Here is a 24,984-nt window from a genome sequence, read left to right on the forward strand (position 1 = left end):
GCACCCCAAATAACAAACAGACGGACAAACAATGTTTGTATATATTATATAAGCATATATAGTGGGAATCTTCACTAAAAATTTCAGCTGTCTATCTTGAATAGGAGCCGAGAAAATCACGTTTCCCCCAATTCATTAATTACGGACAGACGGACATCGCTACTAAAAATTACGTGGTAGAAAATTGAAATTCTTTCAAATATATGCCATATAAATAAAGTTAAACCCATTAACTAGCAAAAACTATGCGGTTCACTAAATTAAGTTCTAATGCATTTCGCCAAACTACCCTTTTAGATTATTTTTTTAATAATAAACAAAAATGTAATTAAACCTTGAAGTAGATTTTATTTTTCGTATGTTTAATGATTAATGGGAGAGGCATCTGTACATTTTGACTCTTGCTAAATGTCTAAAAATGGCTGCATCAAGTTATCTTATGTTATAAATATTTTTGACTATTAAATAGTCAATTACTGCTCCTTGGTTGATGAGTTATGTGTAGGGATGGCAATCCGTCAAATTTTTGGACCGGATTTATTAATAAATTAAGTGCTACATATGTCCTAAAAATTAATGTTCTTGGTGTTCTCTATATTTTACTTCTGAGAATCGAACCAGATATTAAAAGATATTATATATATAATGAGGATAATGACAAGTAGTCATAAACTCAAGACGCTAATTTTAGTCTACCAATTAAGAATCCGAATCCGCTATTAAAAAACGGATTCCGGATTTGGATTCCAAAATTGGGCGGTTTCGAATTCGGATTGCCAACCCTATGTGAGATAGATATGTCATCGCAAAATTTAGAAAACAACCCTTTTGTATGTTTACGCCATGGTTGAGTTTCATGAAATGCATTAGAACTTAAATCTAGGGATCCATATATTTTTAATGATTAGGACTACATTTATAATAACAACAGTAACCTCTTCACCTCCCCCCCTCCCCCCCCCCCCTATCCAAGTTTGGGATAAAGTGTATCATCTTATCAAAAAAGTTAGGTTTCATTTAGAGGGGGGCGGAAGGGAGTAACCACCACTTTACCCACGCCCCCCTCCTGCTGCGTCCCTATTTTTGTTAAAATTATACCGTTTTATTGATATGAACTACCAAATTAATTTCTTTACTATAATTAAAACCTATAACCCAGTTAACTTTCAGATGAGTTTAGCAGGAGGAGTTTAAAGCTCCGCTGTTTCGGGTTGACACACAGCGAGTAGCTGCGCTCTGTGTGGCCTGGGGAAGGAGTGAATAGAAAAGCTGCTGCGCACATAAACATAGACAAGCACACATTATTAAAAAGTACACTTCTTTCAAGTGTAAGAAAATATTTTAATCGAAAGGTAACACATTATTATAGAAATTATTTTATCCTAGTAAATTTGAAAACAAGTAAATGTTTTGTGTGCTTAATGATAAGTTTTAAAAAACGAAATAAATCATAAATACTTTATTTTAAGTGTTTTTGGATACTTTTCTAACGTTAAAATCCTTAAACATATATTACTTAATATCAAACAAATTAAGTAAGGCTTATTTCCCTTATTTTTTACTGGAAATTTGTATGTCTCTTAGCGCAATGTTGATGTTTTTTTTTAGAAAAAACCTGCAACCACTGAATCACGCATCTACCTAGAACTTTTTGTATCTAAACAATGGAAGAAGAATATCAAAATATTCACGGATGTTGGAGTAGTTATTATACGGTAAATTATAGTTTGAAGTAGCGTAGCAACCCTACAATGTCTTTGTTCGTTATTTAGTCTGTATTCTTTTCTTAAGTTAGTACCTATATGTTTTGTGCATTTTCTAGGTTTTATTTTGAATCTAGAAAATCTCGTAATATGTTTCGAATATTGTTTCAGACATTACCCATTACAATGGAGTACTATAGATTATTCATAAAAAGCCCTAGTCGGTTCCCCTCATTAACGGCACTCTTATAGAATCTTCTAATACTGAAGATTTTGTTATTTGTAAATTCTTAATTTAGACCATCTGTATCGAAGCACGTAACAATGATTTCACGGCAGTGGAGGCGCTTAAGACAGAGAACAAAGCTTACAACAGATATAGAGATGTGTATCCTTACGATCACAGCAGAGTTCAACTGCAAAGGTATTTCTTGTTTTGTTTTCTTGCATCATTTATGGGACTTCTCATGAAGGATTTGATAAGTATGTCATTGTCTATAGGCTAGCCCAATAGAATAGTTTTAATTCCGTTTTGAAGTTTCAAAAGTTTTTGTGGAGCGCAATCACATCTGAACTTAAGGTACTACATCTAAATGCGAAAAAATCAAAAAAAATATTCTTAGGTACGAAAAACCTTGCGGAAATGGTTTTTTAGGCCTTTGATGAAGAAACTTACCATAATTGTTTTTTCTTATGGCTCGCAGGGGTTTAGTGCATTTTTTGTAAAGTGTATGTTGTCATATATAAAAATTATGTTTTTGAGTTTTTGTTCCTAACTTGCTGAATAATCTTAAATAATGTCCTTATGAATAGACATAGTGTATTCAAGGAAAAAAATTAAGAAAAAACAAAAAAAGTAAGTTTTTACATCAAAATAGACCAAAAAAGACCTAAAAATCCCATATCAGGGGTTTCTTACCTAGCCTACAAATAAAAATAAAAATTTATATTGCTGTAATACCAATAGGATTAGGCTTATGAACCACGTTTCAAGAATCTAGCCCAATATTTAGACCATTTTGCTCACTGTTTAAGTTTAAATGTCATTGCGCCCCCCTCCCTTTTGTATTGAATTGATTCATACGCATAAGAATTAAATGTACCTACCAATATTTTCCCTTTTTTGAACGTCCCGTTCGAATCATAAACATTTACCTACCTATACAATGGAAAATAGAGCAATTGAATCCTTATGTAAAACAAATGTAATTGAATGAAATGAATATAAAGTTAAAAGGAAACAATAATCTAATAATCATTAGATTTCATCTATGATCTATGCATTTAGCATTATACTTTCTCATTACTAGCAATAAAAATATTCATTATTTGCAAGCTTTTGCATTTTACAAATACATTAATACATTTTTGCTAGTAATATTTGAATCTTTATAAAGGTTACTAGCGGCTACGTCCCTAAAAACCTCTAGGGGCACTTAAGGTACCATCATCCCATTTTAAATTCGAGTTTCAAAAGAGTAAAAAAATATATTTTTGGGGGGAGGTGGGTGAAGACACCCTTACCAAAAATAGTTAAAAACCTTCCCATTACCTATAAGAAGCTTCACTGTAAAGGAAAACAATATCGGTTCAGTGGTTAGCGAGATCCTTCGGGACAGACAAAAAATGCTTACTACTTTATATAATAGGATATGTAAAAGTATAGATGTACAATCCAAATGACATCCTGTCCCAAGTGTTGGAGACCCTTTTCGTCAACTTGCAAATTGTTTTTTATTCTTTTGTAGGACCACGGCAGTGTTTTTTTTCCAACGCTATTTTAAAGACCCAATGCATTGCATATAGCTCATGCCTTAACTGTTCATTTACTTAAGTAGTCGAACAAAGTGAATTTATAATGCCCACTGTTGAAATCTTAACAGACATATTTTTAGTCATTTATTAAATAGCAAAAAAACACATTTTCGTAGTAAAAATTTCATGATCTTATTATTTTGGAGTATTGAATAGTAGATTCGCTGCTAATATACTAAAATAATATATAAGCGCATTATTTCACTGAGGGAAAACATACTTAATTTCATCATCCTATTTAATAATACTAGCGGCTTCGCCCCTAGCCTCTAGGGGCTTTGCCCCAAGAGGTATAATTACATCTTCTATTACTTACCCAGCAGAACGGATCGCAAATTTTCGCACCTACCCAGCAGGAAAACATTTTCTCGATTAAATAACGAATTCGCAAAATTCGAAAATAAAGTCTAATGTGTTCTCAAGAAAATTACTACTGGTGCTGCTCATAGTCTAATGTGTTCTCAAGAAAATTATTTTTTTTTGGGAGGGGGGAAATTTTCATTTTTAAGGGGGGTTGGGGGTGTCCCACCCCCCAAGAAAATAGCTTAAAACCACCACAGTACCGATAGGTAGATACCCTGAAGAGTAGAATCCGATCGGTTCAGTGGTTACCGAGATCTTAAGGGACGGACAGACAGACATCGTTCTACTTTGTATTATAGACTAGCGGCTACGCCCCTAGAGGCCTCCAAGGGCACTTGAGGAGAAGACAGTCGAATTTAATAACCCAATTTCTTATTTTAGATTTTAAAAGAAAAAATTTTTAAAAAAATTTTGGGGGGATTTTTCACTTTTCGGGGGGGTTGGGGGTGTCCCACCCCTCAAGAAAATAGTTATAAACCTTCCCGGGACCTATGAGAAGCTACCCTGTTAAGGGGAACCCGATCGGTTCAGCGTTTAGCGAGATCCTTCGGTACAGACACACAAACACAGAGACATCCTGTTACTTTAGTATAAGGATATATTAACAAGAACGGGGGGAGGTGGATGTGCCACTTTTTGAAACCAAAAGTAAAATGTGCATGATATCAGCCCATAAAAGAGTTACAGCTTTAAAATTGGGCACATTAGTTGCTTTTGTGAAGAACAATATGGAACTGTGAAGAAATGGCGGTGGAACCGCTGCTCCCGTCGAAAACCGTCGTTACCCGCCAAAAATTTTTATGCCTTTTTTGCCAAATTAGACAGTTCTCAATCATCTGAAAAAAAACTTATTTTCTCTCTTAACAAGGATGACAACATCCATAAAAGCGAAGCACTTAAACAGTAGGACAAACGGACATTAACACTTATATAGTGTCAGAACTGAATAATCATAATATAAATGTATAAGAGTCAAAGCAAAATTGTAAGTAAAATGTGTTGAAAAACTGCTTGATTCAGGATAATGTTTATGGACATACTTACATTTCTAGGACTTGATTATAGAGTTGCTTCGCTTATTACATTATACTTTGTTGTCCCAGGAATCAATATACCAAAAATCAGATCAATCGGATGATTAGATCACATAAAAATTTGTTGTTAAAAAAGTAAAAAAAATCAACATGTTTAAAATGGACGTACGGACATTTTGGTGATGATTATAGAGTTGCTACGCTTTCTAAATCGTACCTAACTATTAAAGGAATCACCATGCAAAATTTGAAATCGATAGGACAATTCTAACATGCCTAAATTAACGAAAAAAGCTATCCGTTACGGACGTACGGACGGACGGACGGACGGACGGACCGACCCTAATTATAGAAAAGCTTCGCTTTTAAAAATTTCTCTTATATTTTCATGTGACACTTAATAATTCAACCATGTCAAAAAAATTACAAATGTAAAATCTTACAAGTGTCAAGTGAAAAATATAAGGGAAGTTTTTCTCAGATGAATAAAGATTGTCTATTATGACGAGAAAAGGGGAAAAAAATTTCATCGAAAAATTGGCGGTTTGCGGCGGTTCCGCCGCCGTTTCTTCAAAGTTCCATATTGTTCTCCACAAAAGCAACTGCTGTGCCGAATTTTATAGCTGTAACTCTTTTATGGGCTGAGATTGTGCGCGTTTTACTTATAGTTTTTCAATCTATGTTAGATCAGCTGTTTATAAAAATATCCCAAAAAGCTTTAAACCTTCCCAGGACCTATGAGAGGCTACATTTTAACGAAGAACCATATCATCTAGTATTATGTGTGCGTTGCGAGTTATACTTGAAAACGTGACCTCCCCAGCTCAGTAAATCTAACGCTTTAGACTTTTAAGTTTATACAAAAAAATCTGTTAATTTCTTTCTTTGTTGTAGTTGTAGCACGACTGATTACATTAACGCGAGCATGGTTGAAGTTCCAGAGGTTGGCAGAAAATATATTCTTACACAGGAAAAATATTCATTAAAATTACCATTACACTTAAAATTGTTTTGGTGTAATTTTATAATTTTAATTTAAGTACCTAATGTTTAGACAAATCAATTTAACCCTTTAATTTTTTAGATTAAACACCCTTGCACAGCAGTGTAAATTGGAAGAATTAATTTTTTTTTAAATTATTTCAAAAGCTAGCTGAAAATGGAGTCTGAAATTAATATTCAATATCAAGCAACAATGAAAATGTAAAATTTCTAAGTTAAAAATGAATAAAGAATATTGGTAAGTTAAAATTGTTAATTCAATGCATATTTGAATGTAGGGTCCTTTGGAAAACACAACACAACATTTCTGGACCATGGTTTGGGAACGGGTAAGATTTTGATTAATCTCCTCTATTAAATTATCCCTTCTACCTTAAATGGATAGTTCCATGAAGTGCATTTAACAAGTTATGGTACTTAGAGTGATGATCCTACATTTGTTTTGTAGAAAGTGTTTATTATAGGATAGTTATGAGGATAATTTTAAAAAGTGTTCGACTGGCTTGTATCACCCTGTTTTTTATAAGAATTAGAAAAATAGTGATTGTTAAATTTGCCATTTCAGTCAAAGAATTATAGCATATATTATAAGAATATGAGTGAAAGGGAGAAGCACACGAGATAAAATTGGTAGTGGTACTTTAATTATACTGCAAGTGGAAGAAAATCCTCCCCCCCCCCCCCCCCCATTCCCACTTAAGAATTAGTACAGAGATGCAGAACAATCCCTTAACTTTAAAATATTATATTAGGAACAAAACCCAACAAAACCTCATATTTTGGGAATCCTTATACATTTTATTGCACCTTTGATGAAATTATCCGTAGTTAAGAATTTGCAATTTTAATCTAACATCTCAAGACTTCATTTTGACGTTTTACACTATTATACAAATATCCATAGTAACATACTTGGACGTTGAAAGATTGAATAAACATAATAAACATAGAAAATGAAAAAAAACTGTAAGAAACTTGCTCTCCTTTTTTAAATTGCCTTTTTTGATGCACTTTAGTCAACACTAACAATTTTGAAGGAAAATGAATTACTCAAGTACTGTAAATGAAAATCCTTACTTAAACATTAACTTGCACTTATAAAACCATGCCTTGCCTATGATCTTAAAATATCTTTAATTTGAAAATGTTTAATCTTTTAATATTAGATATAATATCAAATATCAAAAGCATTTTGATGTACTGTACATATTCAATACTATAAATAATTTTTATGATAACAATTTCAAATTTCAAAAGAATTTTTCCGGCTGCCTGTCCTTAAGGCCTAGCAACAACATTAAAGATTTTTTTTAAATAAGGAAGTTTTTTTGATTTTTAATTTGCGGAATATAAAGTTATTTCTCTGCTCACCTTCCCTCAGACTCAGACTAATTCCATGATTTTGTTAAATTACCTTAATTCTTTGTTTAGGAATCTAAAGCTATTATCATGTTGAACCGGTTAATAGAGAAGGGAAGCAAAAAGTGCCATAATTACTGGCCGAGCAGCCCCGGGGACATCCTGGACTGTGCGGAGGCCGGCCTCGTAGTTATTAACGAGTCTGTAGTACCTGGACAACATTATAACCTCACAACACTCTCAATAAGTAATACAGAGGTAATGTTTCATAATTGATACTCCGGGATGATTATGACCTCTTGGGGGCTTGGTGACGCCTCGGGTTCAATAAGCACGGTAATTAGTTGCGCCTGTTTTGGGCTAAGGCATTCCCCCTACTCTCAACTTTTTATGTCGTGCACTTGACATAGCAGCAGTAGGAAACAGTTCTCAGTATTAAAAAAAAAAAAAAAAGGGATGATAATCCAATACTTCATTTAAACTAATTCCAATTCCGATTTGGGTGCGGGGTTATTAGTCTAAAATTTATGGATTTTTTAAACCTGATTTCGGATTTAGCTTTTTCCTCCTCTCTAAAAAAAATCATAAAAAGTTTTGTTGGTAGAAATAAAGTTAATTGTTAAAAGTAAGAACATATTCAATTAAGAATATGACCAGCAAGGTCGAATTAAAGTCCTTTTTTGAATTTCTATTTTTATGCCTGTTTGTTAAAAAAGGGTTTTACATAATAATATATTCTTTTTTTTCAGGGAGAAACAAGGACTGTTTTACACTTTCAATACACAACCTGGCCAGATTTTGGTGTGCCAACTTCTCCTGACACTTTTCTTCAATTCTTAGGTAAGGATGAAATCTTCTTTGATCCGGAACTTACTGCCCTTCTCTCCAATTAAATGAAACCTTGACGAACAGATAAGTTTTAATGCGCTGTGCACGGCCAAGTATTTAGTTTTAGGAAGGGAGGGTTCATTGAGCTGTTAATTGCTCTAGTCCCCCAAACCTTTACATTACCGTTTTCTTATTCGTTGGCTTAACAACTTTGGGGACTCCTATTGAATTTTGATTGATTGGTTCATTAAATTGAGTATCCAAACTTTTCAACCACTAATTGTAATCTCCAGAAGGGCTAAATTTGTGTATCATCATTGGGGATGTACATCAATTAATCGGCCATTGTTTTATCTAGGGTTGGGCCGGATATCCGGTCTGGCCGGTTATCTGGATATTAAAACTATCCGGTTACATGATATCCGGCTGATTTTTGACGCCGGATATCTGGTTATCCGGCCGGATATCCGGTAAATTGCCGGATATCGAACGTTGGCCAGATATCCGGCCCAACCCTACTTATCCCTATAGATCCCTGATTTAATTTACTTTCCCATAACAAGGTGCTGTCCGTGAATCTGGGTCCCTGGAGAATGACGTGGGGCCAGCCATAATACACTGCTCAGCCGGCATCGGAAGATCTGGATCCTTTATTCTGGTCGACTCTTGTCTGCTACAGGTACAAACTAATAATGGATGTAGAATAGACGTGTATATTATGATAGTAGAAAAATTGTCGTCAATTTAGGTTGCAATATCCTCTCGCATTTGTTGGTTGGACCGTATATCCAGTAGGAGGGGAGGGGATGGGGAGATCGTTATTTTAGTCCGCTACAGAGTTTACTTTTTTGTATAATATGAAAATCTGGTGTTTGATCCAATTAAAAATAAATCCATTAAACTAATTCATTTTAGTAGAGCTACAATAAAAGGGATAGTTCCATAAGTATTTAAACTTTTCTCATCTTCAAAGGTCATAGAATAGCAATACAAACTAAGTGTTTTTGTCAGCCTTTGTTTCTATCTTTATTTTTTCTGAAACGTGCTATCAAAGTGATTTGGGCACAGTTAGTGGTAAATCCCCCCCACACTTAGAGTAAAATAATAGATGGGGAAGGGGTTAGATAATTATGCCCGCACCCCGAGGACCCTGTTCAGTCTTTTAAATGGGTATTTGAAAATCAACCAATTGCGTCGGTACTATTAATTAGCACAGCCAAGTCGCTTCAGAGGGCAATTTGCTTGCAGACGAAAAGGGTCCCCAATAGGGGTGTACTAGGCCAGAATAAAGAGGGCCAGTATTTTGAACTATAAAGGGGGGGGGGAAGGAACTTGAAACAGCTATCTGTGGGAAGAAAATGGAAGACATCTTTTTCTGCAAAATCATTACTCGTTATTTGAACGGTAATATAATTTACCTAAAAAACATTACAATTAGTAAAAGGTAAATTATATATAAAAAAATCAAAAATTTAAGAACTAATTTAAAAAACTAAAATCTTTTAAATTTTACAATTAACAATTAAATTGACTAGATTAATAATAATTGACCGTTTCAAGATCAATTGAAACCGAATGGAAATTTTCTCTTAGCTGTTTATGAAATAAGTTATTTTATATTTATTTATGTTTTATTATTTTTGTGTTTTATTCTATCTTCTATCTTTTATATAATTTTTATATACTTTTTCAGAATTAAAATTGAAATCTAGCTTGGTGATAAAAAGCAAAGAGGGTTTCATATGAAAAAGTTTCTTACTTCAGACATCATGGGTTAAAAGGCACAAAGCATAGGATCTTAAATATCGAATTCCTCATGAAGGTTATGGCATTAGACCAGAAAGAGGCCAGATTAGCCAAAGGAAAGACCATCAAAAAGGGTTGATACTCCGGGGACGTCACCATAGCTTTGTCCTTTAGGATCACAAGTAAAGCATAACTAGAACATAACTAACAAAGATCTGAAACACATTGTTGACTCTTAAATAAAAAGAAAATATTTGATTTTACTTTAAAAGAAGAAACAAAATGAAAGTAAAGTAAACTTTGAATTATTTATAAATAAATTAATATTAACTTAAATAAAGATAATTAAACTAAAATCACTGAATTATTTGAAGTTGAAACATTAATTGTTAAGAGACAACTGAACAATTGAATGAAATAATATTGAAAAGTAATTTTACAATGTAATAGAGAGAGAGAGGGGGGGGGGTAGTCAAGTACAGATGAGTTAGAACAAAACAAGTTTGAAGAAACAAGAAAATTTGTACTTTTTAAACTTTGAAGAAGAAAGGGTTGTAAAAACCAGAATCTAAACACAAAATCTAGTTTAAGCTTATTTGAAAAAGGGTAAATTAATATGACAGTGTTCATACAAAACATATAATATAATAACACATATATGTCAAATAAGAGCTAATAATGCAGTCAGATGTTTTCACTACAAAATAAGGGTAAAAAGGGGATTGATACTTTTAGTGTCAATTCGACTACAACACTCCCCACAAACAAAAAAGTATCAATACACTTTTTAAATACAAAACATTTAGTCTAAAAAACATTGGTCAATAGTCACTTAACAAAAGGCACAAAGCATAGGATCTTAAATATCGAATTCCTCATGAAGGTTATGGCATTAGACCAGAAGTAGTCCAGATTCACCAAAGGAAAGACCATCAAAAAGGGTTGACACTCTGGGGACGTCACCATAGCTTTAGGCCAGTGAGATTGTAAAGACACAATGAAGGAATCAGAATCAAGAAGTGTTCTGATTGATTTAGAGCAGTCATCTTGATGGACTGTGACACAAGCTCTCATTGCTTCTTCAACTTCAAAAAGAGGGTGAAGTCAGGATTTAAGTGGAGGTGAAATCAAATCCCATATAATCTTTAAATTATATTACTGTACTAGGCCAGAATAAAGAGGGCCAGTATTTTGAACTATAAAGGGGGGGGGGGGAGGAACTTGAAACAGCTATCTGTGGGAAGAAAATGGAAGACATCTTTTTCTGTAAAATCATTACTCGTTATTTGAACGGTAATATAATTTACCTAAAAAACATTACAATTAGTAAAAGGTAAATTATATATAAAAAAATCAAAAATTTAAGAACTAATTTAAAAAACTAAAATCTTTTAAATTTTACAATTAACAATTAAATTGACTAGATTAATAATAATACTCTTAAAGAGGGTTTCATATGAAAAAGTTTCTTACTTCAGACATCATGGGTTGAAAGGCACAAAGCATAGGATCTTAAATATCGAATTCCTCATGAAGGTTATGGCATTAGACCAGAAAGAGGCCAGATTAGCCAAAGGAAAGACCATCAAAAAGGGTTGATACTCCGGGGACGTCACCATAGCTTTGTCCTTTAGGATCACAAGTAAAGCATAACTAGAACATAACTAACAAAGATCTGAAACACATTGTTGACTCTTAAATAAAAAGAAAATATTTGATTTTACTTTAAAAGAAGAAACAAAATGAAAGTAAAGTAAACTTTGAATTATTTATAAATAAATTATTATTAACTTAAATAAAGATAATTAAACTAAAATCACTGAATTATTTGAAGTTGAAACATTAATTGTTAAGAGACAACTGAACAATTGAATGAAATAATATTGAAAAGTAATTTTACAATGTAATAGAGAGAGAGAGGGGGGGGTAGTCAAGTACAGATGAGTTAGAACAAAACAAGTTTGAAGAAACAAGAAAATTTGTACTTTTTAAACTTTGAAGAAGAAAGGGTTGTAAAAACCAGAATCTAAACACAAAATCTAGTTTGAGCTTATTTGAAAAAGGGTAAATTAATATGACAGTGTTCATACAAAACATATAATATAATAACACATATATGTCAAATAAGAGCAAATAATGCAGTCAGATGTTTTCACTACAAAATAAGGGTAAAAAGGGGATTGATACTTTTAGTGTCAATTCGACTACAACAAGGGGGATTCAGGTAGTTGTCTGGTTATATATCGATAATTTATTCCCCCACCTAAGCTTTTAGTATAAAGTTTCAAGACCTAATGCACATGTTTGACGTTGTAGGCTGAAGAACAGGGACCTCAAGCGGTCAATATCAAACAAACTCTACTTAACATGCGAACTTTCAGGTACCACACAACTTTCAACTTTTTTGTTAGCATAAATCACAAGAAACTCAAAATATGACAAACTATAAGGCTCAAATAAAATTGTCGTGCTGAATTTGCGAATAGAAAAAAAATAATTTTAAAATGTATCTTTTATTTTCTTCGTCCTCTTTCTCAAAGTATCGCATTTCTAGATTTTATTAAAATTAAATCCGGAATTGAAAATGTTCCTTAATGTTTATTTGACCTAAATTGCGAAATGTTATCAGGATACCTTTGATTTAAAAAATACAATTCTTTGAAACCACTAATTATTTTATGATTTTAGATTGGGCTTGATACAGACAGAGGATCAGTTAAAGTTCAGCTATTTATCAATCCTTGAGGTAGTTTATTGTATTAAAAAAAGACATTGAAAATATTTTAATTTAAACTAGGTATTAAAATATGAAGGTATAAAATCTGCCAAAAATAAAAGCGGATTTATCCAAATTGCTACAAACGTCAAAAATTGCGGATCGCTGATTCTGGGTCCTAAAATTGGTCAGATTCGGAAAATAATCGGAAATGCTAATACTTGTTTCTTGTAAAATGTTATTTATCTTGCCGATTTTCTAATTTTAATGAGGAAATTTTGTTATTAATAAAAGTTTAATAACCCATCTTTTCTGATTTATCTTAGGATTTGCAGATTTTTTAAGGTCAAAGAACGTTACTTAGGCAAAACAATAAGATTATTTATGCAATATCCGTACAGTTGATATGCTTGTGGGGGGGGGGGGGGGGGGGATTTGAACCATAGTAGTTTCTGAATATTTTTTTTTTATCTTTACAAATGAAAAGGTAATTGAACAGATCATCGTACTGTAAGTGTACACTTTTAATCATAAATATCAGCAAAAACTGTGACCTAATGGCATGTTAGCCTTGAAGGCTTGGCGCTAATAAAGGCCTGTTCTTTCTAGTTATTTGTTTATCCATTTTAATTATTACACACTTGATTATCATTCTCCTAAATCATGATTTTATGCTCTAATATACTGTTCTAATAATATTGTTAAAAATACTAGGCATGGCAGGGGTGTATGTATATATTCATTTTTTCCCCTGCTTCAATTTTTTTTTTATCCTAGTTTTTTCCAGCTAGGAAGGGGATAAAATGGAAAAATATTTTTCGAACTCTTAATCTTATTCATATTTTCTCCCCTCCCACATATTCTTAGTTTTTTTTTCACCAAAGAGGGAAGAAAAATGGAAAAAATGCTTTCAGTTCTCTTTACATTTTTCCCTCCAACTACATATTTTTATTAACCCCCCCCCCCCGCCCCCCCCCCCCCTTAGCAGGTAATATAATTGCTAGGAAAACTGTCTTGTATTGTTTCATTAATCATAATTTATATTATGAATGGAAAGTAATAGTATTAAATGTATAACAAGCTACTCTATTTACATTTATTGTTGTCTTCTAGACAACAATACCAGAGAGAGAGGGGACAATGGGCTGTTTATTACACTAGTCCCCAAAGTTTTCTAGTAACGTTTTCTTATTTGTTTACTTAACAACTTTGGGGACTTTTAATGAATTTTGATTAGTTGGTTTATTTAGTTGAGTATCCAGACGTTCCAACCATTAATAGTTCTCTACAGATGGGATAACTTTACTTTGTGTAATAATATTGGGGATATACATCACTTGCTATTGTCTTATCTCTTTAGATCCCTGCAACTAAACAATACTCAAATTTTTAAAGTTAAAATTGATCAAAAGAAAATAATTGAAAAATAATTTATTGATTGTGGGTTTTTTGGTTAATTTTTTTATAAATTCAAGAATGATCTTGTAAATAAATATAACCATGTGCTTACAAATGACTTAAGTTTTTTTTCAAAATTAAAGAACACGAAATAAAAATTCAGATATTTCTATTTTTTAAAGACACGCTCAAATTAAAAAGAAAATTGCCAATTCCGAAAATTTAAATGTTTACATTTCCTTTTTTGATAATTTTGACAATATTTATTGTTTATACAAAGTTGTCACTTGTAAAAATTCTAGACTTGTCTACGCCTTTTCCTTATCAACAAATATATGTGGTGTTCGTTTAAATCTACTAATAAGCCTGTTTTCATGAAAACAGAAAGAACTTGAAGTGAATATTATTGTCAATGTAACAATGTGGTATCAGAAGAAAATTATTTTAAATTCGATGTCCATCCATTCATTCAAAAGAAACGAATCATAATGAGGTTTCCCTAAATTTTTTATTTATTTCATTGTCATAAAATAGTTGAATTACTTACGGATTTTATAGAATTTACTAGCTGCTGTGCCCCTAGCTTCTGGGGGCTTTGTATTTGAATGGGTAGAAAAGATCAAAATAGCCCAAAACCATTCCAAGACTTAAAATCGAAAATAAAACCATCCCTGGTCCAATGTGAAGGTTCTCTATGGAGAACCTAATCGGTTCAGCAGTTAGCGAGATCCTTCGTTACAGACTAAAAAAGCTTACTTCTTTATATAATAGGAGTGTAATTAAAAAAAAGTATTTTCAGACTAAATGAATTAGGTTCCTTTATAACATAATAAAATTTTTTAGTAGCGAAGCTAGTCTATAATTCACTTTGTCCGTCCGTCCGTCAGTCAGTCCGTCAGTCCGTAACGCTATGGGGGAAATGGGATTTACTCAGCTCCTATAAAAGAAAGAATGCTGAAATTTTTTGACAACATTCCCATCATTAAGGAGCACAATTGACTATAAAACATCATTGGCGTTCGGACCGATTTTTAGCAGGTTTAAGGCTATTTTTATATTTTTCACATTTTTCTCCATATCTTCAGTGTTTATGGTCCGATTTTCAAAATTTTTTCAGTTACAGATATCAAAATTAAATTTCCCGTTGTTTAAAGGAACAACCATGAAGGCCAGACTGCCTTTTCAGCAGGCTTTAGGCTATTTTTATATTTTTCACATTTTTCTCCATATCTTCAGTGTTTATGGTCCGATTTTCAAAATTTTTTCAGTTATAGATATCAAAATTAAATTTTCCGTCTTTTAAAGAAAACAACCATGACGGCCAGACTGCCTTTTTAGCAGGTTTTAGGCTGTTTTTTATATATTTAACATTTTTCTCCATATCTTCAGTGTTTATAGTCCGATTTTCAAAATTTTTCAGTTATATATATGAAAATTAAATTTCCCGTCTTTAAAACAAAATAACCATGACGGCCAGACTGCCTTTTTAGCAGGTTTTAGGCTATTTTTATATATTTAACACTTTTTTCCATATCTTCAGTGTATATGGTCCGATTTTCCAAATTTTTTAAGTTAAGGATTTAAAAATTAAATTTTTTGTCGTTTGAATAAAACAACCATGACGGCCAGACTGCCTTTTATCAGGTTTTTGGCTATTTTTATATGTTTTACATATTTCTCCATATCTTTGTATATTTTGATGCAATTTTCAAACTTTTATGGGATATCTGTATCAAAATAATTTTTCCCATTGTTGTGAGCATCTTTAATATAATTTACTTTGACCATCGTCATCATGCAAAATAAAACAAGGTTTCATGTTTATTTTATCCAATAAATCTATTCTTGATTTTAGTAAAAACCTTTTAAATCTACGTATTCCAATTGACGATTTTTTGTGCTTGTTTTTAAAGTAATTCATCTCTATTAATAAATGGAGGAGTGGGTTGCTCTAACAATCCGTAAAGGTGTGAGTTTTAAGGCTTAAAAATAGTAGAATGAAAATATTCACTAAATATGTGTATTTCTAATTGAAAATAACTAGACAAAAAAATGTTAATATAAATTTTTATCGTTCTACTACTGTTTTTAGCTTAAAACTCGCATCCTTTACGGATTTTTAGCGCAACCTACTCTTCCCTTTATCCTATGTTAAAAATTATTTATGAATGTATGTGTATCATAATACGTTAATTTATAACAAATTAACCTGATTAACGACACATTGTTTTCATTTAGATATTTCAAGGTCTAATTAATGAACTTTTTTGTGCACAAAATCCAAATTTATTCATAGTACTATATAGTTATGAAATTTCTAGGTATACATAATTATGAAAATCACTGAAGGGGGTGGGTCATCTTTAATTGGGAGTGTGAAGATACCTTTCAAAAAAATTGTTGAAAAACTTCCGTGGACCTGTAAGAAGCTTCATTGTAACCAGCGATTAGCGAGATCCTTCGTTACAGATAAAAAAAAGCTTACTACTTTTTACGCTGACATTGGTACAATAATCAAATTGTTTTTTTAGGGTTCCCGCCGTGCAGGACTAATAACAGGCTCGGTCCTGTTGAACGATTCAACCAAAGACGACATTGACATATCCTCCAGCGAAAGTGAAGACGACGACATCCCTCCACCCCTTCCCCCGCCGAGGTCGGAGTCCCTACAGGTAACATCCAGACATCCAGAGAAAGTCATGTGACTGTTGGCACCAATAGCCTCTGGCCCGGAGCAAGTTAGCAACAAATATATAAGCAATAGTTTCTTTAAGAGAAGTTTCGTGAAAAATGTCAATTTATTTTTTCCTGTGATATTCGATACAATAAACGTCAAGGTTATCTGACCTATCAGGAAGGGCGCCCTTTTTAGATTCTTTTGAAAAGTATAGAAATAAAAATGTTTAAATTAACCTTAGCCTAAAAAAAAGCATGGGTAGTCAGTATATTTTTGTTTTCTTTAAACTCTTGCACATAAAATTAAAACATGTGCATTATGAATTGCCAATTTCTTCATAATTTTTTATTGTTTTCATTAGAATTATTTTGTTGATTAGGCGCAATTTTACTTAGAAATTGAATATTTCTGAATAACCTTGAAATTTCTTGTTTTAAAACTTCCTACTCTTTTCCCAGAAAATAATCGTTTTTATTTTTATTATAATAATTCATTATATTGATAGATAAATGAATAGAAATTCAGTAAGAATACCTATTTATTTTTAACTTTTGAGCAAGTATTAACAACTGAACAAGGGTGTGTATCGGAATGTTCAAATTTTGACCTCCGAGATCAAATTTACATGAGGGGTGTAAGTAACTATTCCTCTCCCCCAAAATTATTTTTATATATTGTTATGAGGGAGGGGTATGAAAACCAAGACTTAATACACAAACTGTACGAATTATCCCAATTATCTATCCCTACATCCTACATTTTGTGATATTTTCAAAAAAAAGCTTTAATTTTCATGCTTAAAAATAATGAATTGTTTAGAAAAAAGTTGACGGGGGAACTGAGGAAGAATGTACGGTTCCAACGGCAGCAGATCCTTTCAATCAAATTCCAAGATCTCTTCCTACAGTTAACAATCCAGGTACACATAGGTCGCACATCATTACTTACAAACAGGCAGACCGACTGATACTTGCGCAAGTGACTTGTAGAGTGGATATAGGGAATATCATGGATGAGCTATAAAAGGGGGGTTTTAATGCAACCATCTCGTTTTCAATGTGTAAATGGCACTTAGAATTTGAATTTCGATCTGAAATTTTGCATGAGTAAACCTTGGTAGTTATATTTTTCTTAAATCGCACAAAAAGTTGAAAAAGTAACGGCTAACGGCTCAGTCGTTTTTTTTTGGCTATTTTTAGGACAAATCTGTCATAAATTACGTAGGAATCAACTTTTTGAAACATATTTTTGCTTTAAATTATGTGAACTGATACAAAAAAAAACATTGTTTTTAGATTTCTAGTACCAGCAACCACTGGCTAGAACCGTTTTAAAACGTTTTGGATAGGCAAAGAGTATTATGTGGAGATAGGTTTCGTTATGGATTTGCCTTGAAAATAACCAAAAATAATGGCTAATCTGCTGAACCGCCAGCCGTTAGCTGTTACTTTTCCAACTTTTTGTTCGATTTAGCGAAAATAGACCTACCAAGGATTACAAATGCGAAATTTCAGATCGAAATTCGAATTCTAAATGCCATTTACACATTGATTACGAAATGGTTGCATTAACCCCCCCCCCCCCCTCCCCTTCTTATTTGTAGTTTAGGAAGTCCTATGAAAAATCATACTTTTTTCCCTTCATATTTTGTTTTTAAAAAATACTAGCGGCTATGCCCCTAGAGGCCTCTAAGAGCACGTAAAATGTCATTTTTTAATCTATGTTAAATCAGCTGTTTACCAAAAAAATATTTTTTATCGGCTGCTAAATGGGGTTATTTATTTTTTTGCGATTTCTATTCAGATGGTGCTGGTACTCTCCCCCAAAATAATTATAAAGCTTCGCAGGACCTTTGAGAAGCAACCCTGTGAAAGAGGACCAAACCATATTGGTTGAGCAGTTTGAGATACCTTTAGTACAGACAGACATATACACAAAGACAGAGATCCAGTTACTTTATTTTAAGGATGATTAATGATTATATCTCAGGTATTGATGAAGATAGTTCCCCAGACATGAGCTCTCCCTCTACCCCTGTACACAAAGAGTCCCCGACTAAATGCCTCCTTAACAATAACAAATTTAATGAACGGAAAAGGTAAGATAGATTAATTTCAGAGATCTAAAGGGATAAGACAATGGCCTATAAATTGATATACATCTCCAATGATGATACACAAAATTACCCATTCTGTATATTACAATTAGTAGTTGAAACGTTTGTACTTTCAATTAAATGAACCAACCAATCAAAATTCAATTAAATTTCCAATGTATTAACGAATAAGAAAACGTTAATATAAGCCTAATGTCCCCTCCTTTAATGCTTTTTGTTAGTACTGATGATTTTTATGCTTAAAATAATATTCTTATTAATTGATTTATTATTGTAGGGAGTATGAGTTGAGACGGAGGAAAAAGGAGGAAGAAATGGCTAAAACAGAAGAAAAGATTAAACAAATGAAGGTAAATTATATTTTCTATCAGGAATCTTAATGGATAGGACATCGGATGATGAATTGATGTACCATCCCAATGAATTAAAAGGAACAATATTACTCCTTTTATTGTTGCCTATTGTTATTGGTGAAATTTAGAAAATTTTCTACTCTTATTTTACTTTGTACAACCCAATCATGATATAAAATAAAACACCTAGTTTTAATTCAAGCTATTTGTATTACCGTCCTTCAGTCCAATGTCCCACTCCCCACCCTTCCTGTACTCTATAAAAGGCTAGATCATTTGAAATCTTAAAAGTAATTAATCATATAATTTTTTATTTTAATGTCCGCGGAAAGCAATCTATAAAATTATGCTATAATAGTTATTTCTCGCATCATATAATGAACAGCTTGCCGCAGATATCAAACGTACAATTATAAGATTAAAACCAGTTTTTTCTTTCATAATCGTATGTTTGAGAACCTGTTCTAATCCACTGTATATTAATCGGTTTCGAATGAATACGGGAAATGACTATTCTAAAATTTTAAATGTAAAAAATATAAAGGAAAAGCAACGGGAGAGTGAAGCCTGGCAGTCTAGAAAAGAGCATATGAGAGAAACTTTGTTACCATTCTGTGTTGGGCTGGCAATGTTTCTGGCTGGAGGATACTATTATTTCAGGTAGTTTATTTTGTACGGATGCATATTCTGCTTAAAATTTTTTCCGCATAAATATTTCATTTTCCCCCCTTTTGTTTTACCAAGGACGGGCAAAAAATGGGAAAACAATTAAAGTGCCCTTTATTTCATTCAATTCCCCCCCTCCCACATCTCTATCTTTTTTCTCTAAGAAGGAGAAAAAATGTTTTAAGTATTCGTCATTTTTTTCTCTCCTTTAACGTATTTTTATAAATCTATAGAATAATCATTTTCCTTTTTTCTTTGTTGAAATAAAATAGAAATTATCCTTTTTACTTTTAAAAGAAACCCTTTTCCTTGTTTTTTTTCAATGTAAAAGTCATTTTGTCTCTGAAGCCAAACAAAATGTAATTTAGACGGCTCTGAGAAGTCACAATGTATTCTTCTTTTATGGAACAGGGGATGAACAAGCTGGATACACAGAGCTGGCACATTCTGGCGGCCACACCTGGCAGTCACGTGACTTCGCGGATCCACAACTAATACTGAATTTTATCCTGGCATAATTCCTGAATCTTGCACAAAACAAAACAAAATCTTGATTTATTTAATCATTAAAGTTAATTTTTAAAGTTAAAACAATAATACGAGTTAAAAAGCCATAATTTAATAAAAATACAAGTGGTCAAACAAATCATCTATTACTTTCAAAATAGAGAAACTTTCTAGTCCTGCTGTATTGGGATAGAGAAATCCTGAAACCCAATGGAATATCAATCATAAAGAATCCTTAAACCTTTGCTTAGTAAACCCAATTAACTAGAATTAATCCCAGAAACCATTCAAATCCTCAGAAATTTGTTTTTTTATTAACCTTATCAGTCATAATAATAATAGTAATAATGTTTTAAAATTTTTGTTTGTATTTAATATTTATCATATATATGACTGCTTTATATTTTAGAAACTTAAAAAAAACAATCATTTTTATACAAATATTAAACAGAAAATAAGAAAACTTTTTACAATTAACTTTTGTAATTTTGCATACCTACATATAAATTATACTGAAACTCTTATAAAACAGTCGTATTATATTTACTATTTAGGTTATGTTACTTGATGGTCGTTTATATATTACCTATATTTTGTAACTTTCTAACAAAAATCCATGTTAAAATAATAATAATTATGAATGATTAATCTAACAAATTACGTGGTATGTGTTATTTCGCAGAAACTAGATTAGGCAAGTAAAGTATTTTTACTCTTTATATTATTATTGGTTCTATTTATAGTTATTCAATTATTTGATTAAAAATGTTGTTCCATTTCTTACTGAAATCAATAGTTTTATTTCATGTCGGTTTTTTTGCGTACTAGATAATTATCAGAAATAAGAAAGCACCTTCACCTGAAGAAAGATTATTTTACACAGATATTTCTGCTCTGATAGTTTTTCTTAAGGTTAATTAAGTATGTGTTGTAATTTTAGGAATTTCAAACTGTGAAAGAGGGCTATTTACAAACGAGAGCAAGTGAATTTTTAGCGCAATCTTTATTTTTGGTCTTTATTCTAGTTTTCTGTTAATTAGAGGTAGTGTACGAAAAATTTCAACAAAAAAATCCTCAAATACTTTTGTTGATTTCTAGGTGCTGATATATAAAAAGTGAAATATATCTAAATGCTATAAAAGTTTTAAAAACATCAACTTTACACAACATATTTTTTTTAAAATCACAAAAGTATTTCTAATGTCATATCAGACAGTCACTTGGTATTTAGACAAAAAAAACGTTTTCATTGCTATATGGCGCCAAGATCACTATCTCATTCATGTATAAATTTATTTTCTTTATAAGTTTGTCATAAAAGATTTTGCTGATTATTTTTACTAACCTTTCCGATGTAGTTCTATTTCAAGCCATTTATCATTATGGACAAGAAAACAAACAAAAAAGTTGGAGGTTCAGATTATTCCAAAAAGAAAATCAAAATAAGATAATAATTTTAGAATGTTTATTATTAATCTAATGTATTAAATTTTTTTTGTATGCATTATTAACATAAAATTGTTCTTTATATGATTTTCAGATGATTGATTTTTCATAAGCCTAGCCAAGTTTTTAATCAAAATGGCAAATATTTTTTCAACAGTGCTTTTCTTTTGAAATAATTTTTCCCCAACTTTCTAGACATCAGTCCTATGTTTAAATTTCTAGACATTAGCCCTATGTTTAAATTTCTAGACATCAGTCCTATGTTTAAATTTCTAGACATCAGTCCTATGTTTAAATTTCTAAACATCAGTCCTATGTTTAAATTTCTAAACATCAGTCCTATGTTTAAATTTCTAGACATCAGTCCTATGTTTAAATTTCTAGACATCAGTCCTATGTTTAAATTTCTAAACATCAGTCCTATGTTTAAATTTCTAAACATCAGTCCTATGTTTAAATTTCTAGACATCAGTCCTATGTTTAAATTTCTAAACATCAGTCCTATGTTTAAATTTCTAGACATCAGTCCTATGTTTAAATTTCTAAACATCAGTCTTATGTTTAAATTTCTAAACATCAGTCCTATGTTTAAATTTCTAGACATCAGTCCAATGTTTAAATTTCAGTATCTTTAATTTTCTAAATGCTTTTATTTGCATTACTTTTAGGTTTTATACCTACTTATTTTTGTTTATTAACAATTAAATGGAAAATGTCTTATTTATTTTGATTGTTAGGTATTTATTATTTAAATGATATTAAATTTTTGATAACTAACACATTTTCATATGTTTAACAGAATGTGTCTTCAATACGTTTAGAATTTTATTTTATGTAAAACTATCGGCTACGCCCATAGAGGCCTCTAGGAAAACCTGAGTAGAGGGGGCGGTTAAAAAATAGGTAAAAACCTTCCCTGGACCTAAAGGAAGCTTCACTGTTAAGGAGAACCATATCGGTTCAGCGGTTATTGAGATCCTTCGATACAAAAATCTTAATACTTTATATAATAGGATTAGAAAGAACATTTTTTAATCATAAATCATGCAAAACAAATCCTTGAATACTATTGATTTTTTTTTATTTTAATTACAATTTTCAATTAACAGTCAAATTAAAATAAATTCTACCAACCTATCATTAAAAAAAAACCTTTATATTAGTAGTTTATATTTTTTGTTTTACTTTGTTGTAAAGTTTGCTATTACTCTGTTATATAAAAATGAAATGTGTTGGAGTAAAATACAATTTCTTACTAAATTCAATTAGTTAAAATGTTATTTTTTCAGATTTAAGTACAAGATTGCTTTCAAAAAGGCTCTAAAGGAAGATTTAGTGAAGAAGGAAAGTTTTTTATTTGATATTTCAAATATTAACACTTTTTTATCATTTTTCACAACAGCTAATATTTGTTTAGATTCTTTTCAAAGCAAAGCTTTTTTATAACGGTTAGCTCATTTCGTGAAACGGTTTGCCGTCAACTTAGACATGTCAGAATTGTCCTATAGATTTCAATTCTTTTATAACCTGTTGATTTTTATCAACTTTTTTTATGTTATGTTTTTATCGCATTTTTTATCTTATTTTTGAATTACTAATTTCTATTACAACAAGGTACAAAGTTATAGGCGAAGTATCTCTATAATAAGTCCTAAATATATAAGTATGACCATAAACAGTATCCTGTACTTGAGCAGTTTTGTAACAAATTTATTCAGAATTTTATTTAGACTTATTAGCATATTAATATCCTGCTTAATCATTTCTGACACTCTACAAGTGATAATATACGTTTGTCCTACCATTTCAGAGCTTCGCTTTTATGGATATTGTCTTCCTTGTACTTAACAATTTAGGATTAGTGTATCACAAAATGGTTTAACTATTTTAGGACATTACGTAATAGAATGTTGAGTTATCTCATCAGTTTACTGGCAGTTTTCCGCGGAAAAGGAAAGAAAATATTTTAAAAGTCAAATCTGTTTAGTTGGCCTCTTTTTCATAAATATTGTCAAATATTCAATACATTTTTTAAAGCGAAGCTTTTCTACAATTAGGGTCGGTCCGTCCGTCCGTACGGATAGCTTTTTTTTCATTAATTTAGGCATGTTAAAATTGTCCTATCGATTTCAAATTTTCATGGTAATTCCTTTAGTAGATAGGTACGATTTAGAAAGCGTAGCAACTCGATAATCGTTACCAAAATGTCCGTACGTCCATTTTAAACATGTTGATTTTTTTACTTTTTTATCAACAAATTTTATGTGAACTAATCATCTGATAGATCTGATTTTTGGTATATTGATTCCTGGGACAACAAAGTATAATGTAATTAGCGAAGTAACTCTATAATCAAGTCATAAAAATGTAAGTATGTCCATAAACATTATCCTGAATCAAACAGTTTTTTTCAACAAATTTACTTACAATTTTGCTCTGACCCTTATACATTTATATTATGATTATTCAGTTCTGACACTATACAAGTGTTAATGTTCGTTTGTCCTACCGTTTCAGTGCTTCTCTTTTATGAATGTTGTCATCCTTGTTTTTTAGTAAGGCCGGCTTAGCATAAATAATAGAAACTTGTGTGCGTGCTCTGCAGGAATTTATTATCCAATATGGCTTCCAAACCGATTAATATCCGCTGGATTAGAACCGGTTATAAGCCATACTGAAAAATCATGTATCGTACCGTATTATATCCAGTTTTCTACGAATATTTAAACCTGTTTTGTTTGCCGGTGCCTTCGATATCTCCGGTCTAAATAAACTGGTATTAATCTAACAATTTTGCATATTTATTAAATATCCGCGGAAAGCTGTTTATAACACGATGCGATAAATACCTAGAAGTGGAAGAAGTATTGGAAAACTACAGATTCAAGAGAAGAGTTCTATTTTACATCTTAAACGTTATATTTTTTAAACTAGTGCTTAAAAATCTATTTCTTTACCTCCTTATCGATAAGACGACATTTTATATTGCATCTGAAGAGGTGCGGCATAGATTTTTTAGATCAAATATTCTATAGATTCGACGTAAGTGCATATCCAAAATTTAAGACATTGAATTGTGGACTATCCTATAGTAGCTAATCATCAACAGGGCCATGAAAACCAGATTTATTGAGCAAATTTGAAGAAGATAGTCAAGTGTTAATGGTTATCTAATTTAGAAAACTCTATAATGAGAAAAAGTTCTAAGAGAAAAAGTATTTTTGAATTGGGTTACCAGTACATCACAATGAAGTA

The 24,984-nt window shown here is 31.5% G+C and overlaps 1 protein-coding gene across 6 annotated transcripts; it reads left to right on the forward strand.

Moving 5' to 3' along the window:
• Positions 1–1,167: 1,167 nt before the first annotated feature.
• Positions 1,168–22,989, forward strand: LOC145319840 (tyrosine-protein phosphatase non-receptor type 2-like). 6 transcript variants are annotated; one of them, XM_080162231.1, is made up of 18 exons: positions 1,168–1,352; positions 1,609–1,715; positions 2,003–2,127; positions 5,810–5,883; positions 6,194–6,246; positions 7,349–7,534; positions 8,026–8,116; positions 8,668–8,783; positions 12,167–12,231; positions 12,539–12,596; positions 16,496–16,636; positions 17,461–17,560; positions 18,631–18,739; positions 19,035–19,107; positions 19,655–19,770; positions 20,145–20,650; positions 20,838–21,090; positions 22,839–22,989. In XM_080162231.1, exons 2-16 carry the CDS (start codon positions 1,665–1,667, stop codon positions 20,152–20,154), a joined length of 1,368 nt encoding a protein of 455 aa, XP_080018357.1. In that variant the 5' UTR covers positions 1,168–1,352; positions 1,609–1,664; the 3' UTR covers positions 20,155–20,650; positions 20,838–21,090; positions 22,839–22,989. The 6 variants fall into 6 exon arrangements, with proteins under 6 accessions (XP_080018357.1, XP_080018366.1, XP_080018397.1 ...); XM_080162240.1 differs by having other exon boundaries at positions 20,145–20,646; XM_080162271.1 differs by having other exon boundaries at positions 20,188–20,646.
• The last annotated feature ends 1,995 nt before the right edge of the window (positions 22,990–24,984 follow it).

The sequence above is a fragment of the Acartia tonsa genome, chromosome 1 (assembly GCF_053477335.1).
Source record: "Acartia tonsa isolate MP-2025a chromosome 1, ASM5347733v1, whole genome shotgun sequence".
In the NCBI taxonomy this organism is placed as follows: domain Eukaryota; kingdom Metazoa; phylum Arthropoda; class Copepoda; order Calanoida; family Acartiidae; genus Acartia; species Acartia tonsa.